Source organism: Capra hircus, chromosome 10 (genome assembly GCF_001704415.2).
Source record: "Capra hircus breed San Clemente chromosome 10, ASM170441v1, whole genome shotgun sequence".
In the NCBI taxonomy this organism is placed as follows: Eukaryota; Metazoa; Chordata; class Mammalia; order Artiodactyla; family Bovidae; genus Capra; species Capra hircus.
In genome coordinates, this window is record NC_030817.1 from 754,418 (window position 1) to 777,632 (window position 23,215).

Consider the following 23,215-nt stretch of genomic DNA (forward strand, 5'->3'; position numbering starts at 1 on the left):
CTGCACCTGGTTCACTCTTCAGCAGGGAATCCGGAGCCTCGTCCTTCCACACGAGAAGCTTGTGGCTGCAGAAGGAGGGTGGAGACGCGGGCAGGCTAGGCTTGCCTTCCCTGAGGGACAGGGTGCCCACGCCGTATGTCCTTCGAGGGGACCCTCTCTCATGCTGCAGCCCTGACGGGCAGGGGGCCATGAGAAGAGGGGGTGCTGCTATGCTTCTTAAATTTTTATTTGTGTGGCCGTGTCAGGTCTCGGTTGCAGCTTGCAGGCCCTCTTTGTTGCAGCCAGCAGGCCGAGTCATTGCTCCGCACTGTGTGGGATCTTACTTCCCTGACCAGAGATCAAACCTGCACCCCTGCGTTAAGAGCACCCTTAACCACTGGGCCCCCAGGGAATCCCTCTGCTGCGCTCTGCTTGTTCGTTTTTCGCTTGTTCTTTCAGCAATATTTTAGGTTCCCAGGATGGAGTGTTAGATGTAGAGTGAGCTTTGCAATGAACAGCGCTGTTGGAATGCTTAGGTGGAAGTGACCGTCTCACCGTCACTCCCCGAGCTGCAGGCCGCCTGTTTCTCGGGGTTCCTTAGGTGAGGGAGGGGGCAGGGAGGAGCTCGCGTCTGTCTGGCGTCTGGCGGGCTGCGCCAAACACCACGCGCTAGGTGCGCACTCGTGTCGGCAGTGATGCCCGTTTTAGGCAGGTCCTGCTGTTGAGAAAACAGTTGTGGAAGCTCTGGTATGAGGACACTGATGAACTGTTCCAAGGTCACACAGCCAGTGCTTGAACCTGACCCAGACGGGCTCCAGAATTCTTGCTTGTATTGCACTGTAGCTGTCTCTTAATTATCTTTTTGTTCCAAAACAGTGTTACTATTCCGATGCACAACAGGGGATCTTTTTCCAGCCCAAATAATTGAGGAACTGTTTATCTCCACATGTACTGTGTTAAGCTTCCTAATTTCCATCAACCCCTCGCATTATATTTTTCTCATTTAACTGTTGCTCCGGCTCTTAAGAGGGACAGAGGTACTTTAGGATTGGATTGGTTTCTTCTGTGACCTTAGAAGAATTTAAAATATGATCATGTTAATTTATTCACTTGGCCGTACTGCCGGTGGCGAGCAGAGCCCACTCTGTCCTGCAGCACCACGTGCCTTCCGGGGCTCCCTGGTCTGTTTCACCGTCGCCGATCATGAGGAGGATGCTCTCGTCCGTGAAGAGCCCCCAGCTCTGATGCCCCTTTTCAGACACTGAGGCCGAGCCTCCTCCAGGTGGCTCTGCTCCCTGTCTGGGGCCCCTGCCCTCCGCATCCCGCTGGCACCTTCTGTTCACTGGCACACGGGGCAGGGGAAGCGAGACAGGGTGGTTGGGGTTTCACTCGTCCTTGCAAACCTGAGTGCCAATTTTCTCTGCTCTGAAATTTATTAAAGTTGTTTCCATTGTGAAAGCTTTCATCATAGAGTCTAGTCCATAGATAGGAGAGCTAACCCAATTCCAAGCCTTTTTTATTTTCCCCCTAATTAAATATTTGAATAGTAGTTTCCCATTATGGACTTACTTTGTGGCTCAGACGGTAAAGAATCTGCCTACATTGCAGGAGACCCAGATTCAATCCCTGCATCAGGAAGATCCCCTGGAGAACGGATTGGCTACCCACTCACGTATTCTTGCCTGGAGATTCCATGGACAGAGGAGCCTGGTGGGCTGCAGTCCATGGCGTCCCAAAGAGTTGGACACAGCTGAGCAACTAACCCTTCCCATTAGGACTGACATACTGGAAAATAATCCAGTACTTTTTGTTTCTGCTTCTTTAAGTTTCAGAAATTTGATTTCATAGGATCTCAATTTAAATATTCTCATCTCCATTTTTCACATAAAGTTAAATTTCATAGTGTGTCTCACCATAATTCTTTCTGCAAAGAACATGGTCACTGTAACTTCACCCTCTGTTTGTTTTAACAGCAAGTTTTATCTGCCTACAGGAGAATATTAAAGAGCGAGCCTCCATATCCCCAGGAAATGAGTGCTGTGGCCAAAGACCTGATCCAGCGTCTCCTGATGAAAGATCCCAAGAAAAGACTGGGCTGGGGCCCGCGCGACGCAGATGAGATCAGAGAGCACCCCTTCTTCCAGGTGAAGCACTCTGAGCAGGTGACTTCCATGCCCCGCTGTTTCCAGGGCCCTGGGCGTTCCTGGTGAGACGCGCGACCGCGGGCGTTTCAGGGTCGTTCTCTCTCTGCTTCCATGTGTCGTCCCTGTTTAAAATGACAGAGCCCTTTAAGAAGGGTTAGGGTTCTACTGGTAAGGACCTCTGCAGTCTTTTTTTCTCTTTAAATGGAGTGAGAATGGGGAGGATCCTAATAACAGTTGGTTTCCTACATGTTAATTGCTTAGCGTTTCTAAGTCTTGGTGTCCACCTGTGATCTGGAAATGGAGGCATCTGGACTGAGCAGACTTGCGCCGACTTTCGGCCTCAGTTCATGAGCTGCCGCTGCCACTGTGTTACGCTTCTTAGACAGTCGTTTCCTCTCTCCTCTCCCAGGAGAGATCTGGGGCCAGCTTCTTAGACAGTCGTCTCCTCTCTCCTCTCCCAGGAGAGATCTGGGGCCATTCAAGATCGGCCTCCTCAGCTGACTATCCATGATACGTGAAGAATTATTCAGTGATTTTCATTGGACTTGAGACAGTGCTCTTCTTATTCTGCAAAAGCCTGATGAGCCCACTCTGCAGAGCCCCAACATGTCTGCCCACCCTAGTTTGCTCAGTGTAGTCAAAAAAAAAACAAACCATAGTTTTCGATAACTGGGAAAAAAATAGACTGAGTTGGCTAGTTATTTCAATCTAAATAGTCAATCTGAAATATAATGACCTTGATTTCTAAAACTCTGAGTGTATGACTTTTAAATAATTTAATACTATCAAGAAACATGACCTAAACATTTGTATCTAGAGGGACCATTAGAGTTTTATTTTGCAAACTGAGCTTTCACGTTATCACGAAAATGAATGAAAATATTAACAAACTGCTGTAGAGTAAGCTTTCATGCTTAATAGGGAAAAACATTGTGATTGAAACTAAGAATCTTATATGCGGAAAAAAGGACACATTTATTTCAGTTTTAGCCATTTTAGAAAGTATTACTGTACTTTTAGAGGTTCAGTAGCATAGTGAGAAATACATTTAGAATAAAATTCTCAATACGTACATTTCTTAGATTAAAAGGTTAACATTTGAACAAACTATTTCAGATACCTTGTTCAGAAATTTGGCTCAAAAGTTAACAACAAACTGTGGAAAATTCTTAAAGAGATGGAAATACCAGACCACCTGACCTGCCTCCTGAGAAACCTGTATGCAGGTCAAGAGGCACAGATAGAACCAGACATAGAACAATGGACCTGTTCAAAATTTGGAAAGGAGTACGTCAAGACTGTATATTGTCACCCTGCTTGTTTAACTTCTATGCAGAGTACATCAGGTGAAATGCTTGGCTGGGTAAAGCTCAAGCTGGAATCAAGATTGCCAGGAGAGATATCAGTAACCTCAGAAATGCAGATGATACCACCTTATGACAGAAAGCAAAGAGGAACTAAAGATGAAGGTGAAAGAGGAGAGTTAAAAAACTGGCTTAAAATTCACCATTAAAAAAAATAAGATCATGGCATCCAGTCCCACCACTGCCTGGCAGATAGATGGGGAAACAATGGAAACAGTATTTTCTTGGGCTCCAAAATCACTGCAGATGGTGACTGCAGCCAGAAAATAAAAAGACGCTTGCTCCTTGGAAGAAAAGCGATGACTAACCTAGATAGCATATTAAAAAGCAGAGATAGCACTTTGCCAGCAAAGGTCTATCTAGTCAAAGCTATGGTTTTTCCAGTGGGCATGTATGGATGTGAGAGTTGGACCATAAAGAAAGCTGAGTGCCGAAGAATTGATGCTTTTGAACTGTGGTGTTGGAAAAGACTTTTGGGAGTCCCTTGGACTGCAAGGAGATCCAACCAGTCCATCCTAAAGGAAGTCAACTCTGAATATTCATTGGAAGGAATGATATTGAAGCTCCTATACTTTGGCCACCTGATGTGAAGAACTGACTCATTGGAAAAAACCCTGATGCTGGGAAAGATTGCCATTTGGATGGCATCACCGACTCAATGGACCTCAATTTGAGCAAACTCCAGGAGACAGTGAAGGATAGGGAAGCCTTGTGCGCTGCAGTACCTGGGGTCATGAAGAGTCAGACACAACTGAGCCACTGAACAACTCAAGCAAAATAGCCCAAGTCATATTTTCCTGGAATCTTTTCCTCCACAGTTCCCTGTACTTATGACTATTGCAATATAGCTTTCATATTCGAGCAATTTTCTATAGCTTAGAGTAGTAATTTTAGGTTATTTAATTGCCTTGACTTTGTAAATGACAGGGACACTTCTGCTGCTGCTGCTGAGTCGCTTCAGTCGTGTCCGACTCTTTGTGACCCCATAGACAGCCCACCAGGCTCCCCCGTCCCTGGGATTCTCCAGGCAAGAACACTGGAGTGGGTTGCCATTTCCTTCTCCAGTGCATGAAAGTGAAAAGTGAAAGTGAAGTTGCTCAGTCGTGTCTGATCCTTAGCAACCCCATGGACTGCAGCCTACCAGGCTCCTCTGTCCATGGGAGTTTCCAGGCAAGAGTACTGGAGTGGGATGCCATTGCCTTCTCCAAGGGACACTTCAGGAAAGACCAAAATTCTGCTTGCAAAGGCCCAAATGGAGTGGAGGTGGAGAGGACTGCAATGGCATTCAACTTCCTACATAATAAATGTTGTCCTGCTAAGAACAGATGTCTTTAAGTTACCCCTTTACTCGAGAAGCTCCTCTTAATCCACGTGCAGTAGCCAGGGGCAGACCATGTGCTCGTAATGGAGAGCACTGCAGCCGCAGAGAGGGGGGAGCTCGAGCTGCAAGCCAAGAGGCGGCCCTTCCGCCAGTGGATGTCTCGGTGAGAGGGTCCTTCTGCTTCCCAGGCTCCAGCTTCCATCTGGATCAAATGAAGAGGATGAGATGAACGACCTTTGAAACCCCTTCCAGCTGGGAAGTTTGAAGATCTGTAATTTAGTGGTTGTGCCTCCATCGCCTCCACAAGAGGGCACAATAAAAACATTTTATGTTGACTTTACTTCCTGAATGTCATCACGAAGAGCAAGTTCCACGTTTTACCGTCCCCGAGATCAACATGCAGCTTACAGTGGGCAGGATTTTGGTATTCTAGTTGGTCATGCCTTTTCTGTCTAATGGTGTATAAAGTAAGGGCGTATCTTACTGTCAAGGATGACGTCTTAGATTCTAGGAGAAATCCATTGATATTATATGTCTGTAGTACAAATCCATCGATACTATATATATATACACTGTGGGATTCAGCTCAATAAGTATTATATATTATATATCTGTAGTACAGATCCATTGAGACTATATATATTATATATATATACACACTGTGGGATTCAGTTCAGTAAGTATATATTATATGTCTGTAATACAGATCCATTGAGACTGTATATATACACACTGTGGGATTCAGCTCAGCAAGTTTTATATATTATATATCTGTAATACAAATCCATTGAGACTATATATATATATACTATATATATTTATATATATACACTGTGGGATTCAGTTCAGTAAGTTTTATATATTATATATCTGTAATACAAATCCATTGAGACTGTATATATACACACTGTAGGATTCAGCTCAGCGAGTTTTATATATTATATATCTGTAATACAAATCCATTGAGACTGTATATATATACTGTATATATACACTGTGGGATTCAGTTCAGCAAGTTTATCAGAGACTGGAGACAGGAGAACAGCAACAAAGAAGAGCAGAGGGTGGGGTTTGGATCATGTAAGAGAGCAGTTGATCAGACAGTTGGTGACTGACATGGTGGGAAGGAGGCCTGGACTACGCCCTGCGGGGGAGAAGAGGCCGTGCTGAGACCCCTGAATACAGCTGGATGGGAAAAGAAGGGTCCCATCAGTCAGACTCACAGACATGGACCAGTGCGTGGATTAGGGTTTCTTTTCTGATGTGTCTGGATGGCCAGGAGGAAAGCTAGTTCACACTGCCTCTTGAAAATAGGGCTGTTCCTTCAGAGTTAATAGTCACATCCATTTTAAAGCCCTTTATTGCAGGCTAGGTTTGGTTTTGTTTTGGTTTGGCTTAAGCGCCTTTCTCCGGGCACATGGCAATAACTCTTGATGTCCCTAGGGTGAACTGGGGTGTCCTGGTGCCCCCTAGTGGCCAGGACGAGACCCCCCCCCCCCATGGCAGTGGGATGGAAAGCCATCTCACCTTCCAGTCCCGGCGTCAGCTGGAGCTGTAAACTGCAGTCAAAAAACAGTCAGTACAGTCAGCTACAGTCAGCACCGTAACTGAATCAGTCAGCCTTGAGACATCCAAATGTTTTATAACGATAATATAAAAATTTCCACAAACTGATCCACATGTATTAAACCCCCCCCCCAAAAAAAACATGCTCCCGTTTGTAAAGAGGAAATAGTTTTTAATTGTTGGTTGGAAATATGTGCTTTACTCTCTCTTGCTCCATGAAAATTACCTACCTTTGTTATTTTTCAAAAATGTATTTCAACTTTGTTGATTTCTACTTTGTACCAATTTTCTTTCTGTTTTAGAAAATAAACTGGGATGATTTAGCTGCCAAGAAAGTGCCCGCACCTTTTAAGCCAGTCGTCCGAGATGAATTAGATGTGAGCAACTTTGCAGAAGAATTCACGGAAATGGACCCCACCTACTCTCCTGCAGCTGTGCCCCAGAGCTCCGAGAGGCTGTTCCAGGTAATCGCGAGGGGCGCACCGTGCTGCTTGGCCACAGGTGCTGTCAAAGAAAAGACTGATGTTCTCATATGAAATCTTTTTGGCCTCGAAAAACAGGACTCTGATTTCTGTAAAACGATTAAATGCAGAGATATGGCAGATTGTTAACTGGAGCTTGTGGTTTGTGAAATAGCAGGCGTCATCTATGTGTGTCGTCTTTTAAGAGTTCTCTTTATATGTCTAATTAGTTTTGGCTGCGCTGCACAGCACGTGGGATCTTAGTTCCCACACCCCCTGCACTGGAGTCTTAACTGGACCACTGAGGAAATCTTCTGTGTGGTTATTTTTTATGTAAATAACTGTTAGACTTAACACCTGAAGTTTTATTTCTGTTCAGGCTCTTTTGTAGAGAATGCAGTACTTTACTTCTGTTCAAACAAAGTATTCTTAATATTGTGTGAACAGTGTTGTCTGATTTTTTTATCTTCAGTGAATAATCTGAACTGTTTCCCAACTCTTGAAAAAGATTTAGAAAGGATTTTATACTCAGGAAAGCATCTTTACTCAGACTTAAGATAAAATATTCCTACTATTAAATGCACTGTAGCTTCATTTCTCTGACCCCCAGAAGCACCCCAGTAGTAAGGTTTACCTGTCTCTGGACATAGGCTTGCCCTTGGCTGGGTGCATAGCAGGTGGAAGGAATGTTTCTTGAGGGTTCTCATTTGAACAGATTATCATCCATCATTATACAGATGGTCCCCAGTTTACAGCGGTTCAACTGAGGATTTTTTGACTTCATGGTGGTGCAAAAGTGACCCACATTTGATACAAAGCACACTTTGAAGTTTGCTCTTTTCTGGAATGTGGGTGCGCAGTGGGATCTGTTCTCAGTGCTGGGGGCTGTGGTGAGCCCTGGTTCCCAGGCAGCCACGTGGTCCTGCAGCGACCAGCCAGTGCAGCCAGCGTCCAGTGACACGGCGCCCTGTGAGCAGCGAGTGAGGCCAGTGACACGGCGCCCTGTGAGCCGCGAGTGTCCAGTGACACGGCGCCCTGTGAGCAGCGAGTGTGGCCAGTGACACGGCTCCCTGTGAGCAGCGAGTGAGGCTAGTGACACGGCGCCCTGTGAGCCGCAAGTGTCCAGTGACACGGCGCCCTGTGAGCAGCGAGTGAGGCCAGTGACACGGCGCCCGCTGAGCAGCGAGTGAGGCCAGTGACACAGCGCCCTGTGAGCAGTGAGTGTGGCCAGTGACACGGCGCCCTGTGAGCAGCGAGTGAGGCTAGTGACACGGCGCCCGCTGAGCAGCGAGCGTCTAGTGACACGGCGCCCTGTGAGCAGCGAGTGAGGCCAGTGACACGGCGCCCTGTGAGCAGCGAGTGAGGCTAGTGACACGGCGCCCTGTGAGCCGCAAGTGTCCAGTGACACAGTGCCCTGTGAGCCACGAGTGTGGCCAGTGACACGGCGCCTGCTGAGCAGCGAGTGAGGCCAGTGACACGGCGCCCTGTGAGCAGCGAGTGTGTCCAGTGACACGGCGCCCGCTGAGCAGCGAGTGAGGCCAGTGACACGGCGCCCGCTGAGCAGCGAGTGTGTCCAGTGACACGGCGCCCTGTGAGCAGCGAGTGAGGCCAGTGACACGGTGCCCTGTGAGCAGCGAGTGAGGCCAGTGACACGGCGCCCTGTGAGCAGCGAGTGAGGCCAGTGACACGGCGCCCGCTGAGCAGCGAGTGTGTCCAGTGACACGGCGCCCTGTGAGCAGCGAGTGAGGCCAGTGACATGGTGCCCTGTGAGCAGCGAGTGAGGCCAGTGACACGGCGCCCTGTGAGCCACGAGTGTCCAGTGACACGGCGCCCTGTGAGCAGCGAGTGAGGCCAGTGACACGGCGCCCGCTGAGCAGCGAGTGTGGCCAGTGACACGGCGCCCGCTGAGCAGCGAGTGTGGCCAGTGACATGGCGCCCGCTGAGCAGCGAGCGTCTAGTGACACGGCGCCCGCTGAGCAGCGAGTGTGGCCAGTGACACGGCGCTCTGTGAACAGGGAGTGTCCAGTGACACGGCGCCCTGTGAGCAGCGAGTGTGGCCCTGTGAGCAGCGAGTGAGGCCAGTGACACGGCGCCTGTGAGCAGCGAGTGTGTCCAGTGACACGGCGCCCTGTGAGCAGCGAGTGTGTCCAGTGACACGGCGCCCTGTGAGCCACGAGTGTGGCCAGTGACACGGCGCCCTGTGAACAGGGAGTGTCCAGTGACACGGCGCCCTGTGAGCAGCGAGTGTGGCCCTGTGAGCAGCAGCGGCCAGTGCAGTTGCTCCGGACACACAGCCTTGTGTTTCACACTCAGCGCAGCAGTCAGTAGCTGACATGATCAGGCAGCACTTACTGCAAAGCAGACTCTGTGTCCGATGATGTTACCCAGCTGGGCTCCACGAGTGTTCTGAGCATGCTAAAGTAGGCCAGCCTAAGCTGTGGCGTTTGGGGGGTTAGGGGGTCAGGTGCGTTTTCAACTCGTACTGATTCCAGTGTGTGGCAAGTTTATCAGGACAGAATCCCAATGTGAGGCATGGAGGATCTGAGCCACTTTTGGTTCGGCACATCATTCTGCCGTTTGATTTTATTGCTTTTCGATTTCACCGGTGGCTCAGCAGGTAAAGAACCCGCCTGCAGTCCAGGAGATACAGGAGATGACACAAGGGGAGGGTTCGATCCCTGGGTCAGGAGGGTCCCCTCGGGAAGGAATGGCAGCCCACCCCAGTATCCCTGCCTGGAGAACCCCACGGGCAGGGGCGCCAGCTGCTGACTGAGAAGCTGGCTGGGGTGAAACTTGCCGTGTTGCTGGTTTGAAAGCCAGTAGCATTTCAGTCACATTCAGTTCCTTAACTATACCTTTTTTGAGAAGTTGGTTGTTTAGAAGCGAATTTTTATCAGCAGTGCAAAAGAATTACAGCTAGAGGGAAGTATTTTTCTGCCTTTCATTCTGAATCGGTTGAGTTCTGCCAGAAGATGGCATTATCGCCTTCTGAAAAGCATTATTCTCTTGATTTCAAATGACCTTGTGTTTTGGATTGCAAAGAAAGTAAGACTAGGTTTGTCTTAACAAAAATCTGAACCTTTTCCACTGGCCCTGCCCCATGGCGTGTGGGGCCTTGGCTCCTCAGCCAGTGGTGGATCCCACGGCCTTGGCCCTGAAAGCGACGAGTCAAAGGAGAGAAATGACTGCTTCCTCTGCTTCCTTTCCTTTTTAAGGGCTATTCCTTCGTCGCCCCTTCCATCCTCTTCAAGCGTAACGCGGCCGTCGTGGACCCGCTCCAGTTCCACGTGGGGGTGGACCGCCCGGGGGCCACGCACGTCGCGAGGAGCGCGATGCTGAAGGTACAGCCGCGCGGTGGTTGCCTGAGCGCTCGCGGTTTAAATGCCAGCGCTCGGCGCCGTTCTCAAGTCCCGTGACTCTGGAATAGACTTTCCATTTGACTCAAACCTAATTTTAAAAAGTGAATAAACGGAAATAGCGATGTTTGCCCCAGAAAATTACCAGCGTCCATTTGAAGGAGCAGGGAGCTCCTGTTTTACAGCTGTAGAAAACGGTGCATTTGAATAAGTGATGGGGATGCTAGACACGAGCTAATGGTGGATTCTTTAAAGATTATGAATGTCGTCCAGCCCTGCTTATTACATTCATAATGTCCTGTTACTCAGCAATTCTGTCTGTCCCCGTGTATGCCTGACATTTTCTTAAGTTAAATGGTGCTGGTTTCTCCTCAGGACTCTCCATTCTACCAACACTACGACCTAGATCTGAAGGACACACCACTGGGAGAAGGGAGTTTCTCAATCTGTCGGAAGTGCGTACACAGGAAAAGCAACCAGGCATTCGCAGTCAAAATAATCAGCAGAAGGTGCGTCCTTTTCTCATACGCTGGTCCAGTCGGTGGATCCCTAAGATCCTTATTGAAAAAGAAAGTAACAGTATGTTGTAAGGTTTTTAACCAAGGTTTTAGCCGTTCAGCTCATCAGTTGATCCATTATACTTCTAGCTCTGAGACAGTAATCCACTTTAGACATAAATCATAGTGTGATATGCTTTTGAGGTTATTACGAGAAGACTTTCTTGTGGCGGTGTTATTTAAACAGACCTGCTTAGCGAGTTCAGCAGCTGTTGCCATTCCTATTAGGTGTTATATTTGAAATATTTTTTCTGAAATTATTACTATTTACCAATCCACAAGTAGCTTTGAGAACTAGTTGTTTTGTTAACTGTTACCTCCATGATGGTTTATTCTTATGACCAAATTGTCAGGCACATAGGGCATCCATTTCTTCATATGATTAAGCACTTTCCTGACTCGGAAATAATCGTTTTTCTCAAGAATAATGCTTTGCTTGTTCTGGTGGGTGTATGAGTCACTGCTTCCATGAAAGCCTCCTCCTGATACTTTGACACTCACATTCTGAATATGCTGTAAGTAAAAACAAAATTAGGGCTGGGGCTGTACTCCCAACAGCTTGGTGAAGAGGAGTGTGGACACTGACCGCTTCATCTTTCAGGATGGAAGCCAGCACTCAGAAAGAGGTGACAGCGCTGCGACTCTGCGAAGGACACCCCAATATCGTGAGATTGCACGAGGTTTTCCATGACCAGGTAGCCTGCTTTTTCTGTGTGTGCTCTGCGCCCGAATTCGCAGGCGGCGCCGCCTTTTCGCCGCTTTCTCAGTGTTTCTGGCGCAGAGCCAGGGATGTGGGGCGCGGCGCGGCCGCTCGAGAGGTGAAGACCCCTCTGCACTCTCTCACCACCCCGCAGTCAGCGCCGCCTCCGCTTCTCTCGGTCGTGGCCATGCAGGGCGTGGACAAGGGCAAGCCCCGCCCCCTGCGCTCCCTGTGGTCCGGCTGCCGCCCCCCAGCTCGTCCCTGCGGCCTCTCAGCTCAGTTATACTCGCCTTCAGCCTGATGCTGTGAGTCTGAGAGTGGAGCTTAGCCTGAAGCCTCGTTGTTGTTGTTGTTTTTGTTTAGTTGCCAAGTTGTGTCTGACTCTCTCGTGACCCCGTGGACTGTAGCCTCTCTGTCCATGGAATTTCCCAGGCACGAACACTGGAGTGGGTAGCCATGCTCTTCTCAGGGGATCTTCCTGACACCGGGATCAAACCCGGGTCTTCTGCATTGGCAGGCGGTTCTTGACACTGAGCCCGCGGGGAAGCCTCGTTAGTGCAAGGTAAAGAGCAGACAGGAACAGAAGAGCAAGGATGCCCCCCTCCCTCTTCTCATTCGAGGGGCTCACACTCCCCGCCACTCTCCCCTCGCCAGTGCCGCTTTCCGTCAGGACCCTCACTCAGGGCTGTCACTTCGGACACGGGAGGGACGCTGCTGTGTCAGGTCCATGCCCCCTCCTCCTCTGCAAACATCGCTCCAATACAGTCGTCTCTCCTCCGGGACTGGGCAGGGTGGCCCAGTTGCACCCAGGACGGGCATGCCAGGCAGCAGAGCCAAAACCAGCCCTGGGTGTGGTTGGCCCCGACTTTGCCAGTGAAGAAATTGAGGTTCAGAAGGGTCAGGAGGGTTTTCCCACAGTGGGGGAAAAAAAGAATCATGAGACTTATCCAGCCAAAGTCACATAGCAAGTCAGTGAAAACCCCGCTGGAGAGCCGGTCTCTGGTTCCGGGCTCCCTCCAGTGAGCTGCTCGGACACGCACGCCGGCGGGAAGCCGTGGCCCAGCCCTCTGCCACACTGAACTCCCCGGAGCGCCGAGGGCCCGCAGGACCCACGGCAGAGAGCCCGGTGGCGGAGGAGCAGCGTCACCACGGTAGCTGCTGCCTGTTAACCGTGTGCCGTGCCTGGCCCAGGCATCGTAGCTCTCATTCTGCACGCATCATCTTACTCAGTCCTTACTGTGACTCTGAAGTGGGAAAAGCAAAGCTCACAGAAGGTAGGTAATCGGGTTTCCCCATCTCTGAGTGGTGTTTCTGGGATCTGAACTGACACAGTCCAGCTTCAAAGCAAGCGTTTGATTGCTGTGTCCCCTGCCTCAGGGGAGGCGGATGCACTGACTGGTTTTCCTGTCGCGTGAGTGAGCACCCAAAAAATGACAGTCTGCTTGCTGCCTGGTGCTTCTAATCAGAAAAGGAAGACCTCTGAATCAAGGAGTTGGGGAACTGGTCTCCCCTGCTCCTTCGCAGCCTCCCCTCGTTGGGGTACTCAGCCGTAATGCAGGAGGTGAGTCCCTGTGCCCTAGGAGTGCTGAGGAGGAGACTGGATGGCTTCCTGTTGGAGACGATTCGCACGTCCGGAGAGGGGTGGTGGATGACCTTGACACGCCCCTCCGTGGTTGCAGCTGTGCTCTGGGCTGCTACTCCCCCCAACCCCCCACAAGACTGGATCCCTGACCTTCAGGCCACCATCACATCCCGGGAATTACACCCCTAGCATTGTATTTATGTGACAAATTAACTTGATCGTCTGCTGCTGTTATATTCAAGAGTGACTAGAATAGACACCATCTCATGGGGAACTCTCCTGGCGTGCAGTGGTTGGGACCCCCCCTTCCAGTGGTTCGGTCTCTGGTTGGGGCACTAAGATCCCGCTGCTCAGAGCAGCTGGGCCCGCGTGCTGCCGCGAGAGAGGCCTCCGCACCCAGGCGGAGGCCCGGCTCGGCCGGCAGGCTCTGCGCGCCAGCATAGGTGCGCGTTGCTCTCGGCGCGGCCGCTGTTCTTGGGCCGCTGCTTCCCCGTAGTGGCGACGCGGTTGCCCACCTCAGGCCACGTCCAGCAGTCTGCTTTCCATCTCAAGATCCTTAATCACATCTGAGAAATCCCTTCATCATGCAAGATAGCGTCTTTAGGTTCTGGGGGTTAGGATGTAGACACCTTCGAAGGGCCGTCATTCAGGCTGCCATAGACACGTTTTTCACCGTTATCTACATTCTTATTCGTAAGGGTGCTAAAGTTCATGGGGGTAAAGTAACATCCACTGGGTCGTAAGTAAGTCGCAGAAATGGCGTTCGGATGCAGGCTCGATGAAGCCTGTCTCTTGAATCACTCTAGCTACTGCCTCTCGTCTGTTGGAAGCTTGTTGGCACACACTTGCAGCGTTTAGCTTTGACCTAATTTGGCTGATGTAGAAATTCAAGTTAGCATGTCTCTAGTAGCCTGGGAGCAATTCTCTTTTTTTTAGAAAGGGTTATTCACCTTCTAGAATATGCCCGTTGTGTGCAGGATAATGTATTTATAACCATCTGTTCTATGACGCAGTTTTTCCAGACTTTGCTAATTCAAAGGGAAGCTTACTTTTTGTTTGCTGAGTGACATGGGTGTGATAAGGCATAGTATTTGAATCTGATTATTGATAACTTTTTTAAACCATTTGTGTTCATTGGAGAACGGATATAATTCCTTTGTTTTTCAATAGCTTCTATGTTGTTTTCTTGATGGAAATGTATGCAAAATATAATAAGTATGTAACTTTTGATACTATTTAATTAAGATAATGCCTTTGGGATCAAAAGCAATTTTGTCTTTAAAAAGCCCATAGTGAGTTATGGGTGTTTGCCGTGGGAATTAACAAGAACCTGAAACTAATCTGTTGAGCCCTAAGAGAAGATTTAGAGTGACATCATCCAATAATGCCTTTTTTCAAAAGGTAAATTTGCCGTTAAATGTGTGTGTCAGGCCTCTGTGGGCAGCATGTTCCATCAGTAATCGTCTATATTATTTAAAGCAGCCAGTTTCACATTATTATCAGTACGAGGTCACACTTTAAAAAGAAACATATGTAAACTCGATAGAGGGTTGGAATGCAATTCAGCTGAAAGAATTCATCAAGGAAAGGAGACGTAGGATTTAACTGCAGTGCTTGAAACTTTCCATTACCAAAATAGAACTCTAAAAAAGACACATTATCCTTCAGCTCTTTCCTCTAAAATGCAAGGATCACCGCTGATTATTCTATCAAGGGACTATTTACATTTGTCGGTTACAGTTCATAGTCAGTAAATGTTTTATGCGTTGGTGAGCCTCTCCTCTCCTTCAGTAAGGCCCTCCACGTTGTTGTTCTGTCTTTTCCAGCTTCACACATTTCTCGTGATGGAACTTCTGAACGGGGGAGAGCTGTTTGAACGCATTAAGAGAAAGAAACATTTCAGTGAGACAGAAGCCAGCTGCATCATGCGGAAGCTGGTTTCAGCTGTAAGCCACATGCATGACGTCGGAGTGGTCCACAGAGATCTGAAACCCGAGGTATAAAATCATTCGTCGCAGTCTAGCATCATTATTAAATGTCCTCTAGACACGTGTGGGCTTTTTTTTGAGGGGGGGGTGGTTTTTTATTTTCAGGGCTTTTTTTCTGAATAGATACTTGCAAATACCATGTTTCTTGGATTTTTTTTCCTTGTCTATTTAAGTCTAAAATAAATCTGTCTTTTCTTTTTTTGCCAGCTGATCATCTCGAGGTTATATTTGTAAGTGTGAGAGCCTTTTATGGAAGAAATACTTTATGCAACAGTTGTGGACTAAAAATAGCAATGGAAATTTTTGTAGCAGAAAATAATATCCCTCCTATATGTATACCATTTTAGAGGGATTTTTTTCTAATGGTGTATTTTGAAAGCTTATCTTTCACTTTCATAATCAAATTGATTAGCTCATGAACAGGAACGTATATAATCCTGTTTGGAATATTTAAAGCATTGTCTTGGTTTAATTAGTTATGTGATCTTCACATGTGCTTTTCTCTGCTCATGTACTGCAGTATTTATAGAACTGTGTAGCAGTGCAGAAGTAGCAGCTTTTCATAAATTTTTTTCTTTCAAAAGGTTAAGAAGGTTCTGACTCGAGAATAATCCCTTTTTTGTATCAGAAATATGAAAATTCTTCCCTTTTAGAAAATCATCAAAATAATAATGCAAATTTAAAAACCCAGTACTTTATAAAAGGATAACAATGGATCATCCTTTACCATAGGCAAAATTACATATATTTACTCTCTAAAATAGAATTTCAGTTTTAATTGCTATGTGATTGTAATGCATTTTCAAGTATATTTAAAATAAAATTTAGTGTTTATTTTTGTGTTAGACTACAAAAAAAAATCTCTCAAAAAGCACCATTTATGCCTTTTGGTTAAGTACCTTAGGTTACTGGTAGGAAGAGGATGTTTTGAAAATGGGATTCTCTGTCTTTGGATATAACTGACTGATTCCTAACGGAGTTAAACTTCTGTGTACTTTCTGTCATTGTTATTCCCATTACTCGTGATTAATCAAAAGCGAGTTGTGTTTCATGAGCTGGCAGCCCTGCTAGCTGCCCCTCTGCTTCCCGCATCACAGTTCTCACTCTCCCACGCAACGCCCGCTGAAAGTATGGCGCTCCGCACGTTGGAGAGTAGCTGTATATTTTTAAATGTGAACACATACCACTTAAGTGCTTTTTCTGATAGACAAGGAACAAGCATGTAATTTTTTTAATTGAAAAGATCTGTTCTATGACTGTCTAGAATTCATTTTCACATGTTTTATTCTTTGATAACTGGCCATCTGTCCCTTCATGGGTCTCAAACGATGCAACTGTCCTCTCCAACAGAATTTAAATTTGGGTTCCGAGTTTACTGGTTAAAAAAACACTCACATAGCTTTGTTCTTATCTGTTAAAAAGATTCTGATTCAAGTAGGCATTTGAAAAGAACTGTCTCATTATGTGGGACATCCTGCTACTGTGACAGTCCTAAGCCCGCGTGTTCTGGAGACGGGGATGCGCCCTGGCACTGGCGCTGCCATTGTGGGTGGCTTTCGCTTTGACTTTTAAGTGGCTGATTATATTATTTTCGAGCTAAAAGTTTAATCCCTTTCACCCTGACAGCATTTTAAGATCTGTTTATGTCTCTTTTGATAGATATTTATGTGGTATTCATATTCTACACAGGCAAGATAATTTCTAGGTGGTGAGAATCAAATAAATTTAGAAACTGGCTGACATTCTTTAGTAGGCTGCTTTGTATTTTTCAAGCTGATGCCCATGTTCTTGAAAGATTGGGAAATTTTATCGAATTAGTTCCTGGCACACCTTGAGACAAGGATGTAAGTGGTTTGAGTGGTGACTTCCTGCCACTCCTGACCATGTGCGCCCAGCTCCACTTTGAGAATTGGGAGAGGAGTGAAGAGGGGAATGCCACACCTCCTCCATTTCAAGATCTGGGAACAAGGGAGTCCTTAGGGGTCCTGGTATAGGAGACACTGAAGTCCTTTCCAGAGACTTGCAGGCTTAGTGGGGACAGGCCGGCTGTGCCGCAGCCCAGCACCTCCTGCCACAGGGGAGCCCAGGGCCGTCTCCCAGGCCCTCTCCAAGTTCTCCTGCCTGAACTCCAGCATAACTACAGCAGTGGCGAGGCCTTCCATTGAATTACACTCACATTTAAATTCCATCAGAAATTCAGAATTAAGCATTTAGTATGATAGAAAATTTAAGAAACCCTTTCAGCTAATTTTTTTTAGCTGAAAAAATTCATTCATTTTTAACTTTTGAAAGGGGGCCTAGAAGATTTTTCTTCTTTATATCAGTGAAGCCTTCTATGATATATTTTCTTTCACTTTGAATAATATTAAAAAGCAAATGATGTTCTAGAGCTGGGGGAATAATTTAATGATCAAAAAGGCATACTAGATTTTGTTAGGATGGCTAAAGACAGTATAATCAGCTTCATTTACCATGGGTACTAGTTTGATGTATTAATGAAAATGATGATTTGCACACCAGTACAGTTAGATTGTTTAAACAAGTGATAAATACGAGAGTAATCAGGGACTACTCCGGCAGCCCAGTGCCTAAGAGGGGGCCTCCCAGTGCAGGCGCACGGGTTCGATCCCTGTTGAGGAACTAAGGTCTTGCAGGCTGCATGGTGCAGAGAAAAAACACAACAAATAATCAGTAAAACCTTACGACTGAGAAGGCTTGGGAAATGATCCAAAATAATATTTTCTGGGTAATAGAGGGATAATCTCCATATGCATCAAAAAAATGTTCAAGTATTAACTGTTTTGGAAAAAATATTTCTGAAATGCATGGCTCCACCATGCATTCTTTAATAGGTTTTACTAAATACTGTTAACTGTTTTGCTAGATATTATATAACTATTTCATTTGACTTCATTCAACAGACAGATATTTACCAAACCACCTGCTACACGAGAAAGTCATGAGTAAGATAGACGCAAGTGTTGGCCTCGTGGGATTGTGGTCTAATGTGGGTGAAGACGTTGAACTAATGGTGCAGAGCTGATAAATGTCAGAAAAGAACAGCAGACGCTAGAAGAAAATACAGTAGTTTCCACCTTCAGTTTGGTGACATCTCTAAAGTAGGGTTAGAGGCCTGAGAGCCGGGCTGGAAGGGAGGCTGGTGGGAGACGTAGAAGACAGACGCAGCAAAAGACGAAGAAGGCGGGTGACCCCATCGGGAGTGCCCCTTGCGCCCTCGTCAGCTCGAGGTGGTCCGGAAAGCTGGAGCAGAGAACAGCGGATGCTGGGGTCCCGCTCGCAGCCTCCGAGTCAGACCTCTGTGTCTGAGTCCAGTGTAAATGTTGGTAGATAACGTTGCAAAATGCCTCTCCAAGGCCCCTGACATTTTAATGAGAAACTTTGTATCTTGCAGAATTTACTGTTCACTGATGAAAATGACAATTTGGAAATTAAAGTCATTGATTTCGGGTTTGCACGCTTGAAGCCCCCTGATAATCAGCCTCTGAAGACGCCCTGTTTCACTCTTCACTACGCTGCCCCAGAGCTCTTGAATCACAGCGGCTATGATGAGTCCTGCGACCTCTGGAGCTTGGGTGTCATTTTGGTGAGTTCGTATCAGCCACGCCGTCCAACCCAGTCAGCTCTCTGTCCTCTGCATCTCTCTGTTTGCTGTCTTTTTTCACTGGAGTATAACTGCTCTGCAGCGTCATGCTAGTTCCCGCCATACAGTGAGGTGGACCAGCTACATGTGCACACACGTCACCCCTCCCTTCCACACCCCCATCCCACCCTCTAGGCTTTTCTCAAATTCATGAAAAAAATGGCAAATTGGTTTCTTTTCTGTACAAACGGTAAAAGGCCCGACCGAAGACTATTTCCCTTTCTTAAAGTCTATAGTGGAGAAAATGTAGGAATTTTTATTTTGGTTTATTAGTAATATTTAAGGCAACTGTGTTTTATGTGAATTACAGTTATATATATGTATTTTTAAAGAAGCAATAGTCTCTTCATAAGCTATGCATATTAGATATAATATGAAACTAGCAAAGTGCCTCATTAATGAAAAAATATTTAAAAGCATATTCATTCTCTGAGATTTTCAACCTAGAAAGCAATTGAGGAATATCACTTAGGATAAATTAATAAATTAATAAATAAAATTTAAAATATTTATAGTAACTTATAGTAATCATGGTAAGCATGCTTTTCACAAAATCTCCTTGGCAGCCAGGATCAGAAACAGAACATGAGCTAGAAAAATCTCAGCATGTTTTTTTTTTTTTTCTCAAAATAGCTTGTATTTTTTCTGCATACAGTTTGTAATGCATAATCATAGGGAGAAGTTTTCAGACAACAGAGAAAGACACAGGGAACAAGGTGGAATCGCTCGTGGTCCCCCGATACAGAGATGGTGTTGCCTAAGCTCTTCCCCTCCGCCCACCCCGCCCCCATATTATGTATACTGTGTATCTTTCTACACGGTTTCCTATGTGTTTGTATCTATATTCAGGTTTTTTAAACAGATGAGATTATGTGATACGTAGTTTGAGTCTCCAGAGTTTAACATTTCTTTACTAATGAGCAGTCAGCATTTCCTAGCCTCTCTCTAATTATAAGCTACACAAATGAATATTTTTGATATATGTACTTGCGTTGATCTCACTATTTCCTTAGACTAGACTCCTAGGAGAAGGGTATATACGTCCTTATTTTTACATACATGCCTGTATTTCCTTCTAGAAGCTTTCCAGATCATGTTCTCATCAGCTGTATGTGAATACATTGGATGCTATCGATTTCAATCTAAATTAGTTCCTGTGGTTCTCACGATTCGCATGCATTTTCCTTGACGAGTATCCAGTGTGTGCATCCTTTCATGTATTTGAACATTTCAATCTTCTCTTTTATGAATTGCTGTTTATGCGCTTTACCTGCTTTCCCGTGGGAAACTCACAGCTCTGTTAAGGATTTTAATCCTTTGTCAGACATTAACATTGGAAATGTTTTTTTCTGGTTTGTCAGTTTTTTGAAAACTTTGTTCACAGTTAGATGAGGTTTTAATTTTGTTTTTAGAGAGATTTAAATAAATAAACTTTTTATTTTTATGTTTTAATGGAGAAATTTAAAAAATTTTATGTTACAACATAAAAATCAAAAAACATATCTATTAAACCCGTCTAAAAGCAAAATTCAAGTATGTTGGGCTCCCCAGGTGGCACTCGTGGTAAAGAACCCCCCTGCCAATACAGGAGACATAAGAGACGCTGGTTCAGTCCCTGGGTGGGAAGGTCCCCTGGAAGAGGGCAGGGCAGCCCACTCCAGTGTTCTTGCCTGGAGACTCCCACGGACAGAGGAGCCTGGCGGGCTACCGCCCATGTGGTCACAGAGGCGGACGTGACTGAAGGGACGTCACGCGAGACATGTCAGCCTTTCCCCTTCTGGCTTTCTGGCTTTGATGTCAGCTTGGCACTCCGCCCCCAGCCCACGATCGTGACATGCTCTCTTAGACCTCCGCTGGGGCTCTGTTCTCTTTCCATGCCCGTGCGCTCCATCTGGGGTTTATTTTGGTGGCAGTTTGTTTTCCCCCAGTGGCAGCCACTTGTCCTTGCAGGATGGTTCTCTTATTTTTAAGCTAAAGGTTTTTATTTCAGCAGTTTTAAGTCATCATTTATAATTTGAAAATCAAATTACATATTTATGAGTATGATTTTTGAATAAGAAACAGCTAACTTCTGTAGATTTGAGTTTTGTTCAACTTAAACTGATTACAGTAGCACTCTCCTAAAAAATTCATCTAAATAAAAAAGAGCCTTTCTTTTTTAGAGATAATACAAGATTACCCCCTTGTAAAGAGCCTTTACTTAAATACAGGCCAAGTGTAATTATCATGCTTTTTAAGGTTTTAAAAGGCATTCTTAGACATGCAGACAGGTATTTTAGAGCCTCTAAATGCCTTGTCTATGGAAATAACCTTGTATAATGGCATGGAGAGAAGCCAGGCTTCTCTCTAGATGTAATTGTCAACTCTTAAACAGGAGCAGGAAACAACAGATTAAACGATACCACCAGTGTATAATCAGAATGTCCACACTGCGGGAATTCTACAGGACAAACAACGCAGTTACTTCAGCAAAGCTGCAAGAAAAACGAGGCTGGGGCCTCAGAGATGAAAAGACGCTTAAGAAACGATATTTGTGTTTCTTGAATTCATTGTACTTCAGTTCAAACAAATCCTAATTTTAATTCTGTTAAATTCAAACTCTGTCATACAGACGTGGTTATAAACAGTGTGTATAGCAACGCACTCCAGTATTCTTGCCTGGAAAATCCCATTCGAGGAGAAGCCTGGTAGGCTACAGTCCATGGGGTCGAAAAGAGTCGGACACGACTGAGCGACTTCCCTTCACTTCATAATACAGTTGGGGAAATTTGATTATTGACCGGATATTGGATGATACAAAGGCATTACTGCTAATGGTTTTTAAGTGCAATCATAGGCTGTGGTTGTGGGATTTTAAAAACCCTTGCCTTTTAGAGACACAAAGTGAAATACTGGGTTGGCCAGAAATTTCATTTGAGCCTTTCCGTTACAGCTCATGGAAAACCCTAACGAAGTTTTTGGCCACTCATACTTACTTATGAAAAGCTAAGTTAGCCCCTGCGTTAAACTGTCCAGGAAAAAAAAGAATGCCTTGTAAACTTCTCCATATAAATGAGTGCTTCTCTCCAGAGGATCTAGATTTGAGCTATCTCATAGTAGGCACAAAATTTATTTGGAGTTGTTTGCCTTAGAAATCTGTGCCCCTTTGACATGTTGCCTGTGATGAACACGAATATGGACACTTTGATGTGAAGATAATTCACGTCTTCGTCACTGGGTAAGCAGACACTTGAGAAAGATGCATCACGTCACACACGTGGCTTTGATTACAACTCAGTATACCCCATGGGTGAGCAGTTCACTGGAAACATTCAGGACTCCGATTAAAACAGAGCTTACATGGTGATCAGTCCACTCAGGATCACCGTGACGAAATCCCGCAGACTGGGCGACTTGAACAACAGAAATGTATCTCACAGTTCTGGAGGCCGGGAGGCCCAGTGCCAGGGTGCCAGCCGGTTGGTATCTGGTGAGGGCTCTCCCCTGTGGTTGCAGACAGCCGCCTGTTCACGGCGACCTCACGTGGCCTCTCCTCGCACAAGCTGAGAGAGAGAGCGGGCAGCTCCCTGGCGTCTCTCTGAGGACACCCTCATGGGTGAAGCCCCCGTGTCCCCATCACCTTTACCTCCACAAAGGTCCTGTCCTCAAGTCAGCCATGCTGGGGTGGTGTGACTTCTCAGTACCTGAATTTTTAAGGCGCATAGTAATTCAGAGCTTAACAGACAGTGTTTAGAAAATGTAGCATAGGATTATATGCTATTCCACAGGTATATATAGCATACCCATGGGATGGAATATAATAACAGTTAAAACATATTTCTCCCAAGTGTTCTATTCAAGATTTCATATTTTTTCACTTTATTCAGGATTTCTTATTTTTTCACTTTCTTCTCAAAATTGTATTTTGAAAATTTCAGACCTAGAGAAAATTTGGGAGAATAACACAGTGAACATTTAGCATGTCGCCCCATTTGCTTTTGCTTTCTCCCCAATTCCACACACAGACAGACACACAAACACACACACACAATCTTTATGTGTATAGATATTTTCTTATCACAACCTTTGCCAACAGTGTGCAGACACAGAATTATTCTTAACAGAAGTTGATTCCTGGATAAAATCAACTAAATTCTAAGATCTTGGAGTTGAGAGGAGCCTGAAGTTGTCTAATTCTAACTCTTCAGGAAAAGGGATCTTTCCATAAAGTCCCCATCACCACTCTCCTTTAAATATTTCCAAAGATGGTGAATTCATCTTTCCACCCGACAGCTTGATGAATTATTACACAGCAGAGCAAGAAAACTCTAATATAAAGGATACTTTTTTATATTTAGTCATAAATGTATGTGTTAGGAAGTGGGGTAAGATAAAGAAGGGGAGCAGATTTTCAAAAACTGTTTGGCAGCATCTGTGAACACACAGACCAGATGACCTGGCAGGTCCCGTCTCAGGGATGCAGCCGACAGGCGTGCCTGCTGCACCAGAGGAGCTGCGCCCGGAGACGCACGCAGAGCAGCGGGAAGCATTCCAGCC

General features: G+C 45.9%; 1 protein-coding gene across 8 annotated transcripts in view; it reads left to right on the plus strand.

Annotated features, from left to right (window-relative positions):
• RPS6KA5 (ribosomal protein S6 kinase A5) overlaps positions 1-23,215 on the plus strand; it is a 184,900-nt gene that overhangs the window by 154,949 nt on the left and 6,736 nt on the right. For all 8 annotated transcript variants that reach the window (XM_018053831.1, XM_018053829.1, XM_018053830.1 and 5 more), the window contains 7 exons: positions 1,973-2,123; positions 6,677-6,838; positions 10,051-10,176; positions 10,567-10,700; positions 11,350-11,443; positions 14,857-15,027; positions 18,431-18,622. In XM_018053831.1, the coding sequence (XP_017909320.1) occupies positions 1,973-2,123; positions 6,677-6,838; positions 10,051-10,176; positions 10,567-10,700; positions 11,350-11,443; positions 14,857-15,027; positions 18,431-18,622 (1,030 nt within the window). The remainder of the gene's footprint in view (positions 1-1,972; positions 2,124-6,676; positions 6,839-10,050; positions 10,177-10,566; positions 10,701-11,349; positions 11,444-14,856; positions 15,028-18,430; positions 18,623-23,215) is intronic.